This window comes from Engraulis encrasicolus, chromosome 20, assembly GCF_034702125.1.
Source record: "Engraulis encrasicolus isolate BLACKSEA-1 chromosome 20, IST_EnEncr_1.0, whole genome shotgun sequence".
Classification (NCBI taxonomy): domain Eukaryota; kingdom Metazoa; phylum Chordata; class Actinopteri; order Clupeiformes; family Engraulidae; genus Engraulis; species Engraulis encrasicolus.
Window position 1 is genome coordinate 7831864 of NC_085876.1, and position 14598 is coordinate 7846461.

The 14598-nt window shown below is 41.1% G+C and overlaps 1 protein-coding gene across 1 annotated transcript; it reads left to right on the plus strand.

Annotated features, from left to right (window-relative positions):
* The first annotated feature begins 2379 nt into the window (after positions 1-2379).
* LOC134435684 (V-set and immunoglobulin domain-containing protein 1-like) lies at positions 2380-11594 on the plus strand. The gene is made up of 7 exons (XM_063184726.1): positions 2380-2510; positions 3587-3747; positions 5844-6051; positions 8345-8488; positions 9317-9433; positions 9810-9954; positions 11059-11594. The coding sequence occupies exons 1-7, from the start codon at positions 2468-2470 to the stop codon at positions 11129-11131; spliced, it is 891 nt and encodes a 296-aa protein (XP_063040796.1). The 5' UTR covers positions 2380-2467; the 3' UTR covers positions 11132-11594.
* The last annotated feature ends 3004 nt before the right edge of the window (positions 11595-14598 follow it).

Consider the following 14598-nt stretch of genomic DNA (forward strand, 5'->3'; position numbering starts at 1 on the left):
TGTGTCTGTGTGTGTGTGTGTGTGTGTATGTGTGTGTGTGTGTGTGTGTGTGTGTGTGTGTCTGTGTGTGTGTGTGTGTGTCTGTGTGTGTGCGTGTTCAGAGGGTAATCTCTGTTTGTGAAGTTCCAGCATTGGCAGGGGGCCCTTTGAAGACACTTTTAATGTTATTATTTATAGCAACGTGGCCCCAAAATTACACTCTTTTATTGGGTCCAAACATTAGTGGCATAGCCCCTGTGCACCCTTCAGTACTTACAGCAGTGGTTCCCAAACTTTTTAAAGCTGAGACCCCCCTTTTGGACCTAAGGCTATTTTCATGACCCCCACCTCCCATACGTGTGTTCCAAATGCCAAAACATTTTGTTATGTGAAGATATAAGGAGAGATAAATATCTTATTAACCCTACAAGTAAATCCTGTTACTAACCAATTGGAATGGTCATATTGCATGAAAGCATATGCTCAGAGCATATTTTCAGACTTTTAAGCAAACGGTCTCCTCTCTCCATGACCCCTCTGCAGTACTACTGTGCCCCTCCTGGGCGTTATGACCCCCAGTTTGTGAATTACTGACTGTAGCCGTTCAGACCAAAACAGGGATGCGTTTCTCCTGTAGCTTCCTGGTCCTATTTTTGTGGCATGGCGGTATATAGGATTTTTTTCCCAACTTTTTTTTTATTAAGCAAGATGCTTCCAGACAATATCTTACAAACATGCACGTTTTCCTTTTTTTTTCAAGAGCAATCCACAAGGGATATTTTAAAACCTAGTCCCCTTTAAGTGAACCAGAGTCAGTCCTTTAAGTTTGTTTTCACACCTGGTCCCTGTCAGCCATTCAAGTGAACTCAGGCCTGTGACTAAGCATTTTATGTGCATATGTGAACGCTCCAAAGTGTACCCAGACCCCTTGTAGGTGAACTGTACTGAGACCTTTATTGATGTGGTCTCAGTGTGGTTTGCTTATGAGTCCCGACAAGTTACACTTGTGGGTCTCGGGTCTGGGTACAAGGGGTCTGGGTTAAGAATAGACCGATATATATATCGGGCCGATATTTGCATATTTTAAGTGTATCGGTATCGGCCGATACGTGTGTGGTTTTGGCCGATACGCAATATTTATTATTTTATGTCATTTGTTTTTTTTTAAAAGCACCAAGACGCTTTATTTTTTTATTACTTGATTGTTAGAGTGGGTGTTTAAATGTTCCAAGTTCTACCCCAATTTGATAATGTTAAAGGAATGTTTATTTTTAACTTGAGACCTGGAATATTTGTCATTTTTAACCTTTTTTTTAAACCTATATCTGTCCCAAATATCGGATATCGGAAATCGTGTATCAGCCAAGGGTGATGAAAAAAAATCGGTATCGCATCTGCCATTTAAAAAACTGTATCGGTCGACCCCTAGTCTGAGTACAGAAAATGCAGAGTCACAGGTCTGAGATTTCCTAAATGGCTGAAAGGGACCAGGTGTGAAAACACCCTAAAGCATATGATTGTGATGATGACAATAATACTGTACATTATTTTGGCATAGTAAGCATCTGGAAAATCTAAATCAATTGCTACATCTTGGCCGAATGATAACTGATATGTGCAGTGAAGGAAATAGAGTACCGATAATACTCTTTTTTTTAAAGATAGTTTTGGGCTTTTACACCTTTATTATTCAGACAGGACAGTGAGAGAGAGGGAGAGAGACAAGAAACAATTGGGGGGAGAGAGATGGGGAAGGACTGGGAAATAATGACCTCGGGTTGGGTCGGAATGGAACCCCGGGCCCCGTTATAATGGTAAGCCCTCTAAGCCAGGACTTCCCCCAGAAAATAGTATTCTTACACTGCCTGTGTTTTAATCTTTGCAACATTTGTTGAGACCTAATGGTACTTCCAAAGAAATTTGGGACTGAGTCACCAAGGCACCACATACGAGGGTGGCTACGCCCCTGACTTGTGGACTGTAGGTCTGAAAAGTAAATCTACCTTCCAGAAATGCACCATAGGGCTGTGTCCTAACGGCTCTGAGCTCACACCTCCCTGCACAATTTAAACAAACATATCTATGCAAATAAAAAAGCCAGAGCTGTACCAGTTACGGCTTTGTGTTACAGTGAGTATGATGTGTGTCTGAACTCAGGGAGGCAAAGAGGCGGGAGGGTGGACAAAGAGGTCAGTTATCCCGGGCCCAGGGAGGAACGGGGCCCAGTATTCGGTCCACATTACATTGTCTATATTGGGTGGGGAGGCCTTTCAGATGGCTTTGTCCCGCGCCGGCCAAAGTTGTGAGTGGCCCTGTCTGCACTGCATGTGGGTGGTGTTCATAACTGATAAGCAGCAGATTAAAAAAATCAGTTCTCATTTCTGTGCAGTGAATTGAAACCCCAACAGCAGGTCGGTTGGAAACTTCCTAAGGGAGGTGGCTGGCTACTAATTGGTTACATTGTCATTTTATTTTACAATTTGTCAATATGGGAGACTTGGTTAAAATCGTCCTTTTGTGCAACTTGTTAGGTGAGTACACGGCCAACACAGGCACAGAGTTTACCATAATTGCAGCTGTAACCGGTAAAGACACTGCTTTGAATGAAAAGATTTTTTTAAGGAGAGTTTTCTACTTTTGTTTTAAGTCAATGCACTTTAATTCGCCAAAAGAACAGTAGCTGTTTCTGAACTAAAAGTAAACGTAGATATGATGCATAACAAAATGGAGTCTTACGTGTTTGATTTTTAAACATCCTGCCAAAACAGCATAGAATATCACAATACAGACGACTTGAGTGATTTTGGGTTTGTACTGAATGTCTGTCTTTGTGAAAAATTGTTGGACAAAGTTTAAGTACACCATAAAATCCTGTGTGTGTGTGTGTGTGTGTGTGTGTGTGTGTGTGTGTGTGTGTGTGTGTGTGTGTGTGTGTGTGTGTGTGTGTGTGTGTGTGTGTGTGTGTGTGTGTGTGTGTGTGTGTGTGTGTGTGTGTGTGTGTGTGTGTGTGTGTGTGTGTGTGTGTGTACACGTATGTGCATATGTGTGTATAATCTAAACAAGTGCATTTTCCCTGTTCAAAGATTCATGCACAGCTTCCAGGTGCTGGTAAATACAGGAGTGTTCAATACTTAACAAAAAAAGAAGTTTACCGCACACTTATTTGTCTTTTTGCTCGTTTATTCAGGGCGAACCGCATTTCGCCTCTGTGCGTCATCAAGTTCGCTCAGGCATTCTGTTGAAGTGCATTCACTAATTCAGCAAAAACAGGGTGGTCTCATCCATACCATTTTTGAATAATATTTTTGATCTATTGAATGTCTGTATGCACCATTAACCACAACATAACACACTATTATGTTGGCTCTGTTTCTTACCGATACTGTGCACTGTATGTATGCAGCTGCGTGCAATGTTTTATTTGTTGTGTATCATGTGCATGATGGGTACTGTGTGAATTAGGAGAATTTTGTGCATTATTTGAAAGCTGCCATATGTAGACCCCTCAATTTCAGTAATAAACTCTATTCTAATCTAAATTATATTCTATTCTAGTCTACTCCACTACTCTATGATTATAATATCTATGCTATATTTTCCTCCCCAGGTTTTGTTCACTCGATTACCGTGACTACCCCGGTGAGGTCGGTCAACATCACTGAGGGAGCGTCCCTCAATCTGTATTGCTCTTTTGCCACAAACGCCGCGACCACCTCCCTAGTTGTCCAGTGGACCTTCGTTGAAAAGCATGGGGGGCAATCTGAGCAGGTGAGTGAGCTGTGTAGTACACAGAGGGCCAGCTATAGCAACGGTAGTCTGGTCTTCTACACACATACTGCACGTACAGTACACATGTTTTGTGTAGATGTGAGTGTTTATATTTATGTATATGCATATGTAATATTCATGCAAGTGTGTGTGTGTGTGTGTGTGTGTGTGTGTGTGTGTGTGTGTGTGTGTGTGTGTGTGTGTGTGTGTGTGTGTGTGTGTGTGTGTGTGTGTGAGAGAGAGAGAGAGAGAGAGAGAGAGAGAGAGAGAGAGAGAGAGAGAGAGAGAGAGAGAGAGAGAGAGAGAGAGAGAGAGAGAGAGAGAATGTGCCTTGCCATGCATTAAAATCGAGTCGTCTATAAAACGCTGTAAGAACAGCTCAACTCAGCAAGCAATAACAACAAGCACCATCGGGAGGGGGGAAAAATGTTCTTTTCTAACAATTTCTTTACAGCCAAGGCATAGCAGCTCGCTGCATAATTTATTCCTTCATGCCATAGACATTTAAAATCACCACTAAGTCATTACAAATGCCCAAGGGCTGGCCTCCAATGCGGCACATTTTTCCTTATTCTTTTACCTCGAATGCACCTCCATCCCTACACCCCCTCCCACCCTCATCCCCATCACTGGAGCGAGACCTACACTGCAAATACTCAACGTATTGACATAATGAAGGGCTGTGTTTTGCGTATGGAAGGGAATGGCTTCGTAATACACTACTAGCTAGCGCGGAGACGTAGCAGCGAATGCTTTGTTTGGACGTGTGCTACACAGGGCCTGGCGCACTGATTCAAAACGGGGCACAGTGAGAGTGAGTCATAGGCCGTGTCACCGAAATGAACTGTGGCAAATACTGCACACACAACGCTTAGTTATTTTCCACACTGCATACATATGCCTTGCTCTGAGCGAATGGGATCGTGTGTTTTTTTACTCATGGTGATTATATTATACCCAAACCAACAACTGCTTTTATATCCTGTAGTCTACAAGATGACTTCAGGCAACCATAGAATGACATATAAAGCACAGCATGTCAATACTTACCTGTCTATAAAAAAATGGTATTTTATAGCATGTATGTGTGAAATAAAAATGTAAATAAAATAAATAAAAAAATATTGAGACTTGCCATTTTAAAAATGCACAAGCATGTAACATCTCTAGAAGTTTATTTCCAGAGTTCATCCCGCTCATTCACAAATGTTACCTTTTCACAAATACTTACCACCACCATCAAATACTAAGTATTCATTATGTCTGGGAAAATTATACTTTCCATACACGAAAAGGTGGATCTTCTCCATGTCTGTTATTTTGAATTCACAGAAATAGACATTTACTGTACTTTGATCATGGGAATGTACATATTTTTGGGCGTTTTATGCCCTTATCTGACACTGACAGTGAAGAGATGACCGGAGATGGAGAGAGAGACTTCAGATTGAACCCAGATCACCATACGGTGCCTTAGCCATTTGAGTCACAGCCAAAGCTGACAGCACAATATCCCAAATTTCATCACCCTTTTTAACTTCATGAAATGTACAGCATCTGCGAATAGTAGAGTACTGATTATTGCTCATGCCTACTATAAAACGCACAGGTGGGAACAAGTCATTGGGCAAGTCACAACTAAGTCTCAAGTCTTTGACCTCAAGTCCCAAGTCAAGTCAAGTCAAGTCAAAGACAAGGCAAGTCCAAGTCAAGTCAGAAGTCATAGGCTGGCAAGTCACAAGTCCAGAACAACACTGATCGATGTTAATTGGGGCTCTTGCAACTGTGAGCTGTTTATGGGGCAGTTCATGGGCAATTAAAGACCTACATTTGGTTATGTAAGAATTATACACCTCTTGTTGTATCTTTGTATTTTGTGTTTCACCATGTTTCCTGTACTTATACTTGTAATAGCATTTTAACCATGTTTGCCTTGTAACCTCTTCACTGCGCCGAACTTTGTGACTGTCTTGTCCGAGTGTTGTATAAAGAAAATATACTACATCTTTACTTATTACTTACTTCCTTACTTATTTACTACCTTGTTTGAAATGGCTGTATGACGCTTTAATTCACATTTCTATCTAATCCTCCAGGTTCTTTTCTATCAATCTGGGACCACTGTGATTGGAGATATGTTCAAAGACAGGGTGCATATGTTGTCTAACCCGGCCGACACGTTCAATGCGACAATAGCCATCCAGAAGGTACAGCAAGACGACTCTGGGACCTACACCTGTCAGGTGTTCAACATCCCTGATGTTGACGGCATCAATGAAAGGGACATCACTGTCTCCGTTCAGGGTAAAGCAAACATTTACATTACATATAATGCAGTGTTGTAAATTGGGCAGGAGCCCTCTGGAAATTACACCCCCGTACAGGGCGTTTAGGTACAGGGCATTGGTTAAAGTCCCTGGAGCACTGTGAGATTACCGTGGGTGCCGTGCCTCACTCAAAGGCATTTCAGACTATTGGTAAGAGTGGTTTGAACGTTCTGATAGCAACAGGCTACAACTGCTGACATTTATCTTGAGAGTTGAAAGCCAATTACCTTTGGATTAAAGAATATAAACAGAAATTCATTTAAATGTAGCATTTTATCTCCTTTTTTATTGTAATTTTTAGATTTAATAAAAACTACGCTTATCAATTAATTGTAAGTCGATCGATAAGGCCAATATGAAATACTTATGATTCCCCTTGGCCGCACTATTTGGGTGTCCCGTTTCTGTTCAAATTGAAGCCACTTCCCCTTTCCAGCTCTAGATCTGACAGAAGAAAAGTACTTTGTACTTAGCATATTAGCAAAAAATAACGGTTCATTTACACACAATTCCCACCACAAAGTGTGCACTATTGTTTACAGAGAGGGGGGGTTATTATACAAACAAGAGGACTTAAAACAGGAAACCATGTTGCCTATCTCCTTATACTTTACAGCCAAGGCATGGAAAATCCCCTTGTCTGAACTCATCATCATGAAACACACAATAAAAGGCCTTGTTACAGCGTCCCGGATACGGGCATCAGCAAATACCAACCATGACGGGTCATGGAGCAGCACACACCATTAGTGGCGGCCATTTTAGAATTCAGTTTTGATTTAGACCATTCTCAACCGTGACATTCTTTTCCCAATGCGTTTATTTGTTTCGACATGCCCCTACTTTCTTGTCTTTGTAACCCTTTAGCATTGTACCGATTAGTTTTGATAGATGGCTAAATATGCCAGACACACCCTCGGCCACACGATAAAGGTCTCACTCAGGCCTCATGTATGAGTATGCGATAAGGTCACAGGTAAACGTGAAAGCAATGTTCCATGTTCACGTTCACGCACCACTACTCTCGCCACATTAACGTAGTCAGCGAACGCAAACAACGTATAGGGCCAAAAGAGGACGTTGATCGAGCTTGTTCAACACGAGGTTCCCTAACCATGGCGCTACCAACAGCACTGACATTTCCAAAACACCCAAGGGCAGGTTGTCGGAGTTACTGGAGTGTCAACGTGACTAATTACCCACAGCAATTTGCAGCCTGCGCTGCCTGTCACCAGTTAGTCAAGTAGGTTAGAGCAATCTTCCGCATGGCACAAAGAAAGTGCCATTTTAATAGCCTAGTGGGAGACAGAACATCAGATACTGTAAATATTTTGTGGGTTTTTTTTTCAGTGAATGGGTTATATTTAGCCATGCTTGTAGATTGTGCTTCTTGAGTGTGAGAGAATGGTCAGCACACTGGTTGTATTCTCCAAAAATGTATCTTATTACTTGGTTACTGGATTGGTGAGTAATTAAATATATTTTTGAAACACAACCTGTGTACAGACCACTCTTGTCACTTTTGTCAGGCACTTGTACTGTATTATATCTGTTATGAATGTGTGCGCACCCCAAACATCCAATGGTCTGACAAAGAACCCATAGACAGGAGATTCCGAGAAGTCGGAATAATGGCCGTCAATATATATGGGTTTACTGTTTTTAAACAATCCATGGCTGCACGACCCTGGCAGCGCACTGTTCAACCTCTGATTGTTGGAAACTGATGTCACTCAAAAAATGCGCTCACATGGTTGGCTGCTTAGGCATCTTACCCCTACTCACATCGTGAATGTTTGTAAATGGGAAACCCATCTATACGGTAATGGCTCTGTATACACCTGACAGAGCCAAAACCAACCGGATTACAGTAGTCTGTGCAGTGCCTGTTTATAATTGCTCTGCAATATCTCTGACACTGTGGACTGGTAAGTTGGCCAAATAGACTTGAATATGCCATTTTGGTGTAACAAGCTTATGTTATCTCATGGGCAGTGAGTTACAGGAGAATTCTGGTCAATTTCAAAATTCTGTTGTATTCATCATGCTACCCTTGACTTGTCAGTATTTTTTGTTCACACTTGGCATGGGGGCCTGTTTTTTTTTTTTTAATCTTGGAGAGGGCTGAACAAAACAATGCTGTGTCATCGGTTATTGACAAGTCAAGGGTTGTGTGAGCAATACAACTGCATTGGATGGAATTATCCTTTAATGTAATGATTTCTAGTCATTTGTTTCCTCCATTCTCTCCAACATATCCAACCATACAGTGGCTCCTTCTACGCCTTTCTGTGCCGTGCATGGTGACGTGAAGTTCGGTCATCAGGTGGTCCTCACCTGCCACAGCAAACGGGGAAACCCACCGCCCACATACACCTGGAAACACCTTGACGGCCAGGTCAAGGGCTTTCAAGGTGAGGTTATGTTACTCGGTAATCACCTATTTCGCCCGTGGGAGGTATGCAAATGTCAAAGTGAACCAGACGAAGCGCAAGCGAAGCACTTTGTTCACTAAATAAAAAAGCAGCAAAATTAAGGCCACCAGTGTGCGGTGATTTTTGTTGTTTGCCTTAGCTTTCAAGGTCAATTCAGATACCTACCTCTCCTTTATTTGTGAATTATTAATAATATGTGGATTATTACTAATACAAAGACAATGGTCGTTAATATTTAATTATTATACCGGTGATGGTCTGATACCTGCCCATTTATTTGTGAAATATTACTGGACTAACCTGAACATAGGCCTAGATAAAATCTTTCAGAACCCTACCTCTCCCATATGAAATGAGACAGAATATTAATATTAATTTTTTGTGGTTGTAGATAATTAATGAATGAATGAAAAAATGGATACAAGATAATCAATTTTACTATGCTTGTCAAACACCTGCCTGTTCATTCATGAAATGACAAATGCATAGGCCTACATTGTTTTTGTCCATATCCATCCATTGAATCTCGGCTAACCGGTTAAGACACAATGTTATACATTTGTGGCTACCAGAATGGCAATTACCAAGTCGTGGCATTACTAAAGGCCCTGTGTTATGTCATGTCGTAGTATTGGAGTACTATGCTACTTAACTTTTCAAAGACTATTGCAGTGTGCCACTGGAGATACGGCATGCATAAAGGGGATACCTACTCCATTTAGTTACAGACCATAAGTGACCATACTACTCTAATGGCTTCTACAAGGCTGCTGATCTTCTGCATCTCCTCTGTGTTGTTTTTCTCAGACGTAAAGCAAGGGACACTAGTGATCCAGAACATTTCCCAAGTTCAGTTTGGGGACTATGAGTGTATGTCAGCCAATGGCATTGGTTCGTCTACCTGCACCATAGATCTGAGTGGAGGTAACTAACTTTACTAACCAAAAACATACCATGATTATTCATGTGAGCCAACATTTCAGAAATGTGCAATGTTATGTTTAGTATTGGAATAGTTGTTATGTGCCACCCTTTAGGTTTGTTTATGTTTACTATTAGTATTCTATAATCGTGTGCTATAATTTAGGGTAAGTCCAAGACCATGCTTCATTTTCCCCCTCTGATCACTGTTTTTTTCTAGCAATTAAACTTGGTGTGGCCTTTAAATGTATTGTTGTTTACATCTTTACAAAAAATATGCTGCACATTGCTATACCAATGCATAAGAAGTTTTTTTTTCAATCAAAAGTATGTAACATTCATAAAGCGATTCCTCACAAATGTGTGTAATGTTCCACAGAGGACCATGCCGGCATTGTTGCGGCTGCTGTCATCGGTGCTGTACTGTGCTGCGCTGTCGTCGTCCTCGTGGTGTGGTTCATTGCCCACCAAATGAAGAAACGCAAAATGAAAGTGTCCAAGGTTCACAAAGCCAAGGAGATGGAGTGAGTGCTTTGATGACGCGTGACATAACCTACTTGATATCAATGTATCAGAGATTGTATGAAGTAAGCGTAGACGTAAAAGAGGAAAACCATCATTAGGTACAGTAGAATAACTGGTGTAACAATGATGCAATGTCGTGTACTAAAGTTGTGCCTACATCATACATTTACTTCATACACCTCTGATTTTAATGAGTGCAGAGAACGATGAACCCAATCTCCGAAACCACAAGTCATTCTTCAACATGATTTCAGTAGACTTTTGACGTTAATGCTACTACAAAGCTGCTGCAACTACAGTAGGCCTACAATCAGGTGTTGGTGTTTTTTTCCAATATATTTTTTGGATAACACTTTAGAATAGGGTTGAAATGTTACCCATAATACATGCCCAAGGACTGTCTCTATAAGTGACTAATAAGGCATTAAGCACTTTGCTCAATAATAAAGGCCCTATGGGCAACAAACAAAATATTTGAGAATACAAAATCAACAAATGTTTGCTTTCACCTCACACATGTCTTATATGTTAGACATGTATTATATACTGCATGCTATATATTGAAGCTAGTAGTGCATACAGCAATCTATAATCAGCACTAGCCAGGCTGTGCCCTCCAAGTGACGCAACGGTTTCAGCGTTGCAACTAGTCAGGTCAAGAGCAATGCAAGTACTTTTTGAGTTCCCGCAAATACGGGAACTCATCCCACTTTGACCATAAGCAAACAACCATAAGCAAACCAAGGGAGGCAGGTCAACCATGACGTTTGGGAAACGTTAATTGTTATGCTCTTGGTCAGACCAAGTCTCAAAGAGATTTGAACGTTGATGATAATCAGGCTAAATCAGCACACCACTGGATTGTTTTATGTGATTAAATGTATTATGTATAGTGATGCATTCTCAATGTATAGGCTACTGTAATCTTCCACTTTAGCACCATATTTTATGAAGCCTTGATACTGCTCAGAACTTTTCATCCTCCCGACATTGTCATCACAGGTGTGACAAGCCATTGTAATATTGAGGACAGCTTGATGAATATGCCTGCCTTTTGTATCGGTGCAGTAGCTAAATATATCCTCTTGTCACTGCCATTGCAGGCCCATGACCGCGAGCAGAAGGCTAGAAGCACAGCAGGCGCGAGAGGAGGGCGACGAGAACCCATCTGCGTGAAAGTACACCCCCAGGAGCACACGCACTCCTCGTTTTTTAGTACAAGACGTGTCCCCTATTCGGCATCATCGCACACACAGGTTATCTTTTGTTTGGGGCTTTGTTGTTGTTGTTGTTTGTCTGTTTATCTGGATGCTCGTGTGATCAAACTGAAAACTCTGAATACAAATTCCTCATTTTAGGACTGTTATAAGTACATGGCAAAAGTCGATGCCTGAAGGTCTGTGTGACCGTTTATGAAACATTAATTAGTGACTGAAACAAAAATAGAAAAATATAAATGAATCATTTTATATACTTTGTATGTACTGTATAAGCAGACCTGTTAGGGTCATGCACAGTTGTGTTCATTTCAAAGGTGCTTTTTAATTATTTGCGCTGGGAATGCTGTATTCAGTATGTGTGAAATTCTGGCCTCTGTAACATTTATTTACAAACAAATAAAGGATATTTCTTTGTTTTACATTTGTAGTTCATGATAATTCAGGATATAAATGATCTTACAAAAACAGTTAAAAAGAACATTTAGATTCTCTGGTCGCCTTACTGTTATAATTATGAATAATAATAAGGCGATCAAAATCTAATAATAATGTAGCAATAAAGTAACAATGATGATGTTAGCGTATAGTAATTACCATATTGACAATACTGTGCCCTTAAACTTGTCCGCTGACTTCCCCTGCTCTTATTTTGGTAGAGTACGTTTGTAGTTTAACACACCCACAGAAGACACTATTCAAGGCACTAGCTACAACCACTAGCTACGGTAAGTCATTTGGGGGAACGGAACCAGACTGTATGGGGTAACTGATAAACAAGATCTCCATCGTCACAAAGCAAGCTCCTGACCTCCACTGATTGCTTTTGAAATGGCATTTCATCAGCAATGTTTCGTCCACAGACCATTATCAGACAACTTTTCCATAACTGACACAAACTGATGTAAATGTATCCTATCACAGCAAAGACAGTGCTGCATTCTCAGAACAGCATGTTGTACCACATGAAGGTAAAAGTGTTGCACAACTTGCAGATTTGTATGTTAAGTGGTCAATTAATATATGTTTCTACATACAGTATATCAATAATATAATATATACTGTATATCTGGTTGACATAATGATCAATACTGATCAAAACACAAACGGGAAAAATATGACACCTAAATGATTTCGAGGCCACAAGACGAGAGTCTGTTTTATGCAGTATTTCTAAAAGGCGTCATAACAAAACAGGGCAGAGGCCCTGCTGTGGCCAACCGGTAGGACACTCGTCGACCATGCGGCTGACCCAGGTGCGATTACCAGCACGGGTCCTTTGCCGACCCCTCCCCATCTCTCTCCCCATTCACTTCCTGTCCATCTCTCACACTGTCCTGTCGAATAAAGACCAAAAATCTTTTTTTTTTTTTTTTTAAAGAAAACATGGCCGGTGAGAGCTTTCGCCAGGCACGGGACAAAGCCATTTGAAATACAATACATCCCACACCCACAAATATGCAATGAGGGTCCCCTCTCTCCCTGGGCCTGGGACAACTGACCCCTTTGTGTGTGTGTGTGTGTGTGTGTGTGTGTGTGTGTGTGTGTGTGTGTGTGTGTGTGTGTGTGTGTGTGTGTGTGTGTGTGTGTGTGTGTGTGTGTGTGTTTCAGCATTGTAGAACAATCAGCGCCTAAAGGTTAAGGAGTTGGGCTCACAGCCTAGAGGTGAAGAGGTCAGGGGGTTGAGGGGGCAGGCTCAGAGCGTCCCCCCACCCTCGGCTCTGAAATGCCCTCAAGGAGCAAATCACCTAGGCCCAACTGCTCACCGAGAATCCCATTCTCCAGCTGTTTTCAAATTTGTCACGGACCGCTGTGTGTGTGTGCGTGTGTCAGTGTGTGTGCGCGCATGATTCCATGCTACGTTCCAATTTGTTACGGATTGCTATGTGTGTGCGTGTGCGTGTGCGTGTGCGTGTGCGTGTGCGTGTGCGTGTGCGTGTGCGTGTGCGTGTGCGTGTGTGTCTGACACTAATTTGTCTGATCATTTCACAGATGTGCTAAATGTGGTCGACATATTTTTGTCAGGGGGCTTCCCTCTGAGGCAAAAACAATCAACACATGAAAAAACTGATGTGGATACCAACAACTTCACCTTGACATCAGTTGAACAAAAGAAAATCACACTGAAGATATGAGGCTTTGTTTGGTTTTCCCCCAGACGAAACAAAGCAATATTTACCTCTGAATTGAAAATGTACATTACTGTTTGTTTTGTCTGAGTTTTGACTTTAGACACCTAAACTACCAGATGAGCTGTTTTTGTTTTCCCATTGTTAAGACATCTGCCAGTCTTCAGGCAAATGTGTGTGTTTCTTGAGTGTTGAATCTGGTAAACAACTATGTTTTCAGAAGTTATAACAGCATGCTGTCCTTAATCCACCAGTATGACAGTTGGACTGGAAGAGCAGGTTTGTACAGAGAGGCCCGCTAACCTACAAACCTGCACACTGAAGAAAACACAGGGCTCCTCCAAGAACACTTCAGTTGCCATTTATCACAAAAGATTCTCTAATGAAGCTAGGCTGTAGGTGATTGGAAGAACCCCAAGCTTGAAAAAAAATCCATCATATACAAACACTGTAAAATGTTCATAGATTTTGTAGAGTACTTAAAGGACTTGGCACAGATGAATAGCATTAGCTTACTTATGTATTGTTAAAAAAAATAACAAATACATGTTTAACATGATAATGGCAACATGGGGATAAGAATGATGTAATGCAAAAAAGGACATCATACAAAGTTTCCATGCACCACTAGAAATGGCCAGAAGTCATGGACATCTTTTCTGGACGTTATACTTGTTTGAGTTAAACTCCGCATTTTCAAGAGAACAACAGTAGACTACTGTCTATGTGTGTCACAAAAGCTGGCAAATACGGGTCTGTAAACATAAAAAGAGACTAGCACTAGTATAGCTTTTCTTATGCTATTCTCATCTATTGTGTATGACCACAGTTCATATGTTGTCAAGATGAATATTAATTCAAAAGTACAGACACAAATACACCTACTGTTTTTTCATCATTTATTCACATATTCTTTTGTTTCATCTCTTCTAGCAAACATTTTCGTGTTACCACTTCCTGGAGCTTGTGCTCTTGTGGTCGGCGCCTGGTGGTAAACAATCAGCAGAGGTGTCAAAAGTAAAAGTAAATTTGTGGTGTAACAACAATAGCACATGATATTACTACATAGCTGTTACACCAGTTAATCAGTTGTAACCAATGAGGTGGAAAGATTGTTCTGTTACTGAAAAACACTAAAACCTAACAAGATCCCACCACAATTTTGATCCAACCAGCACAGAGGTAGCTGATCACAAGACAAGTAGGCTACTCAGGTCTACTGGTTACTCAAATAGGTTATCTGTGTTGGAGAGAAATTGTGCTTATTTTTTACTTTTACTTTTACTTTTGACACCTC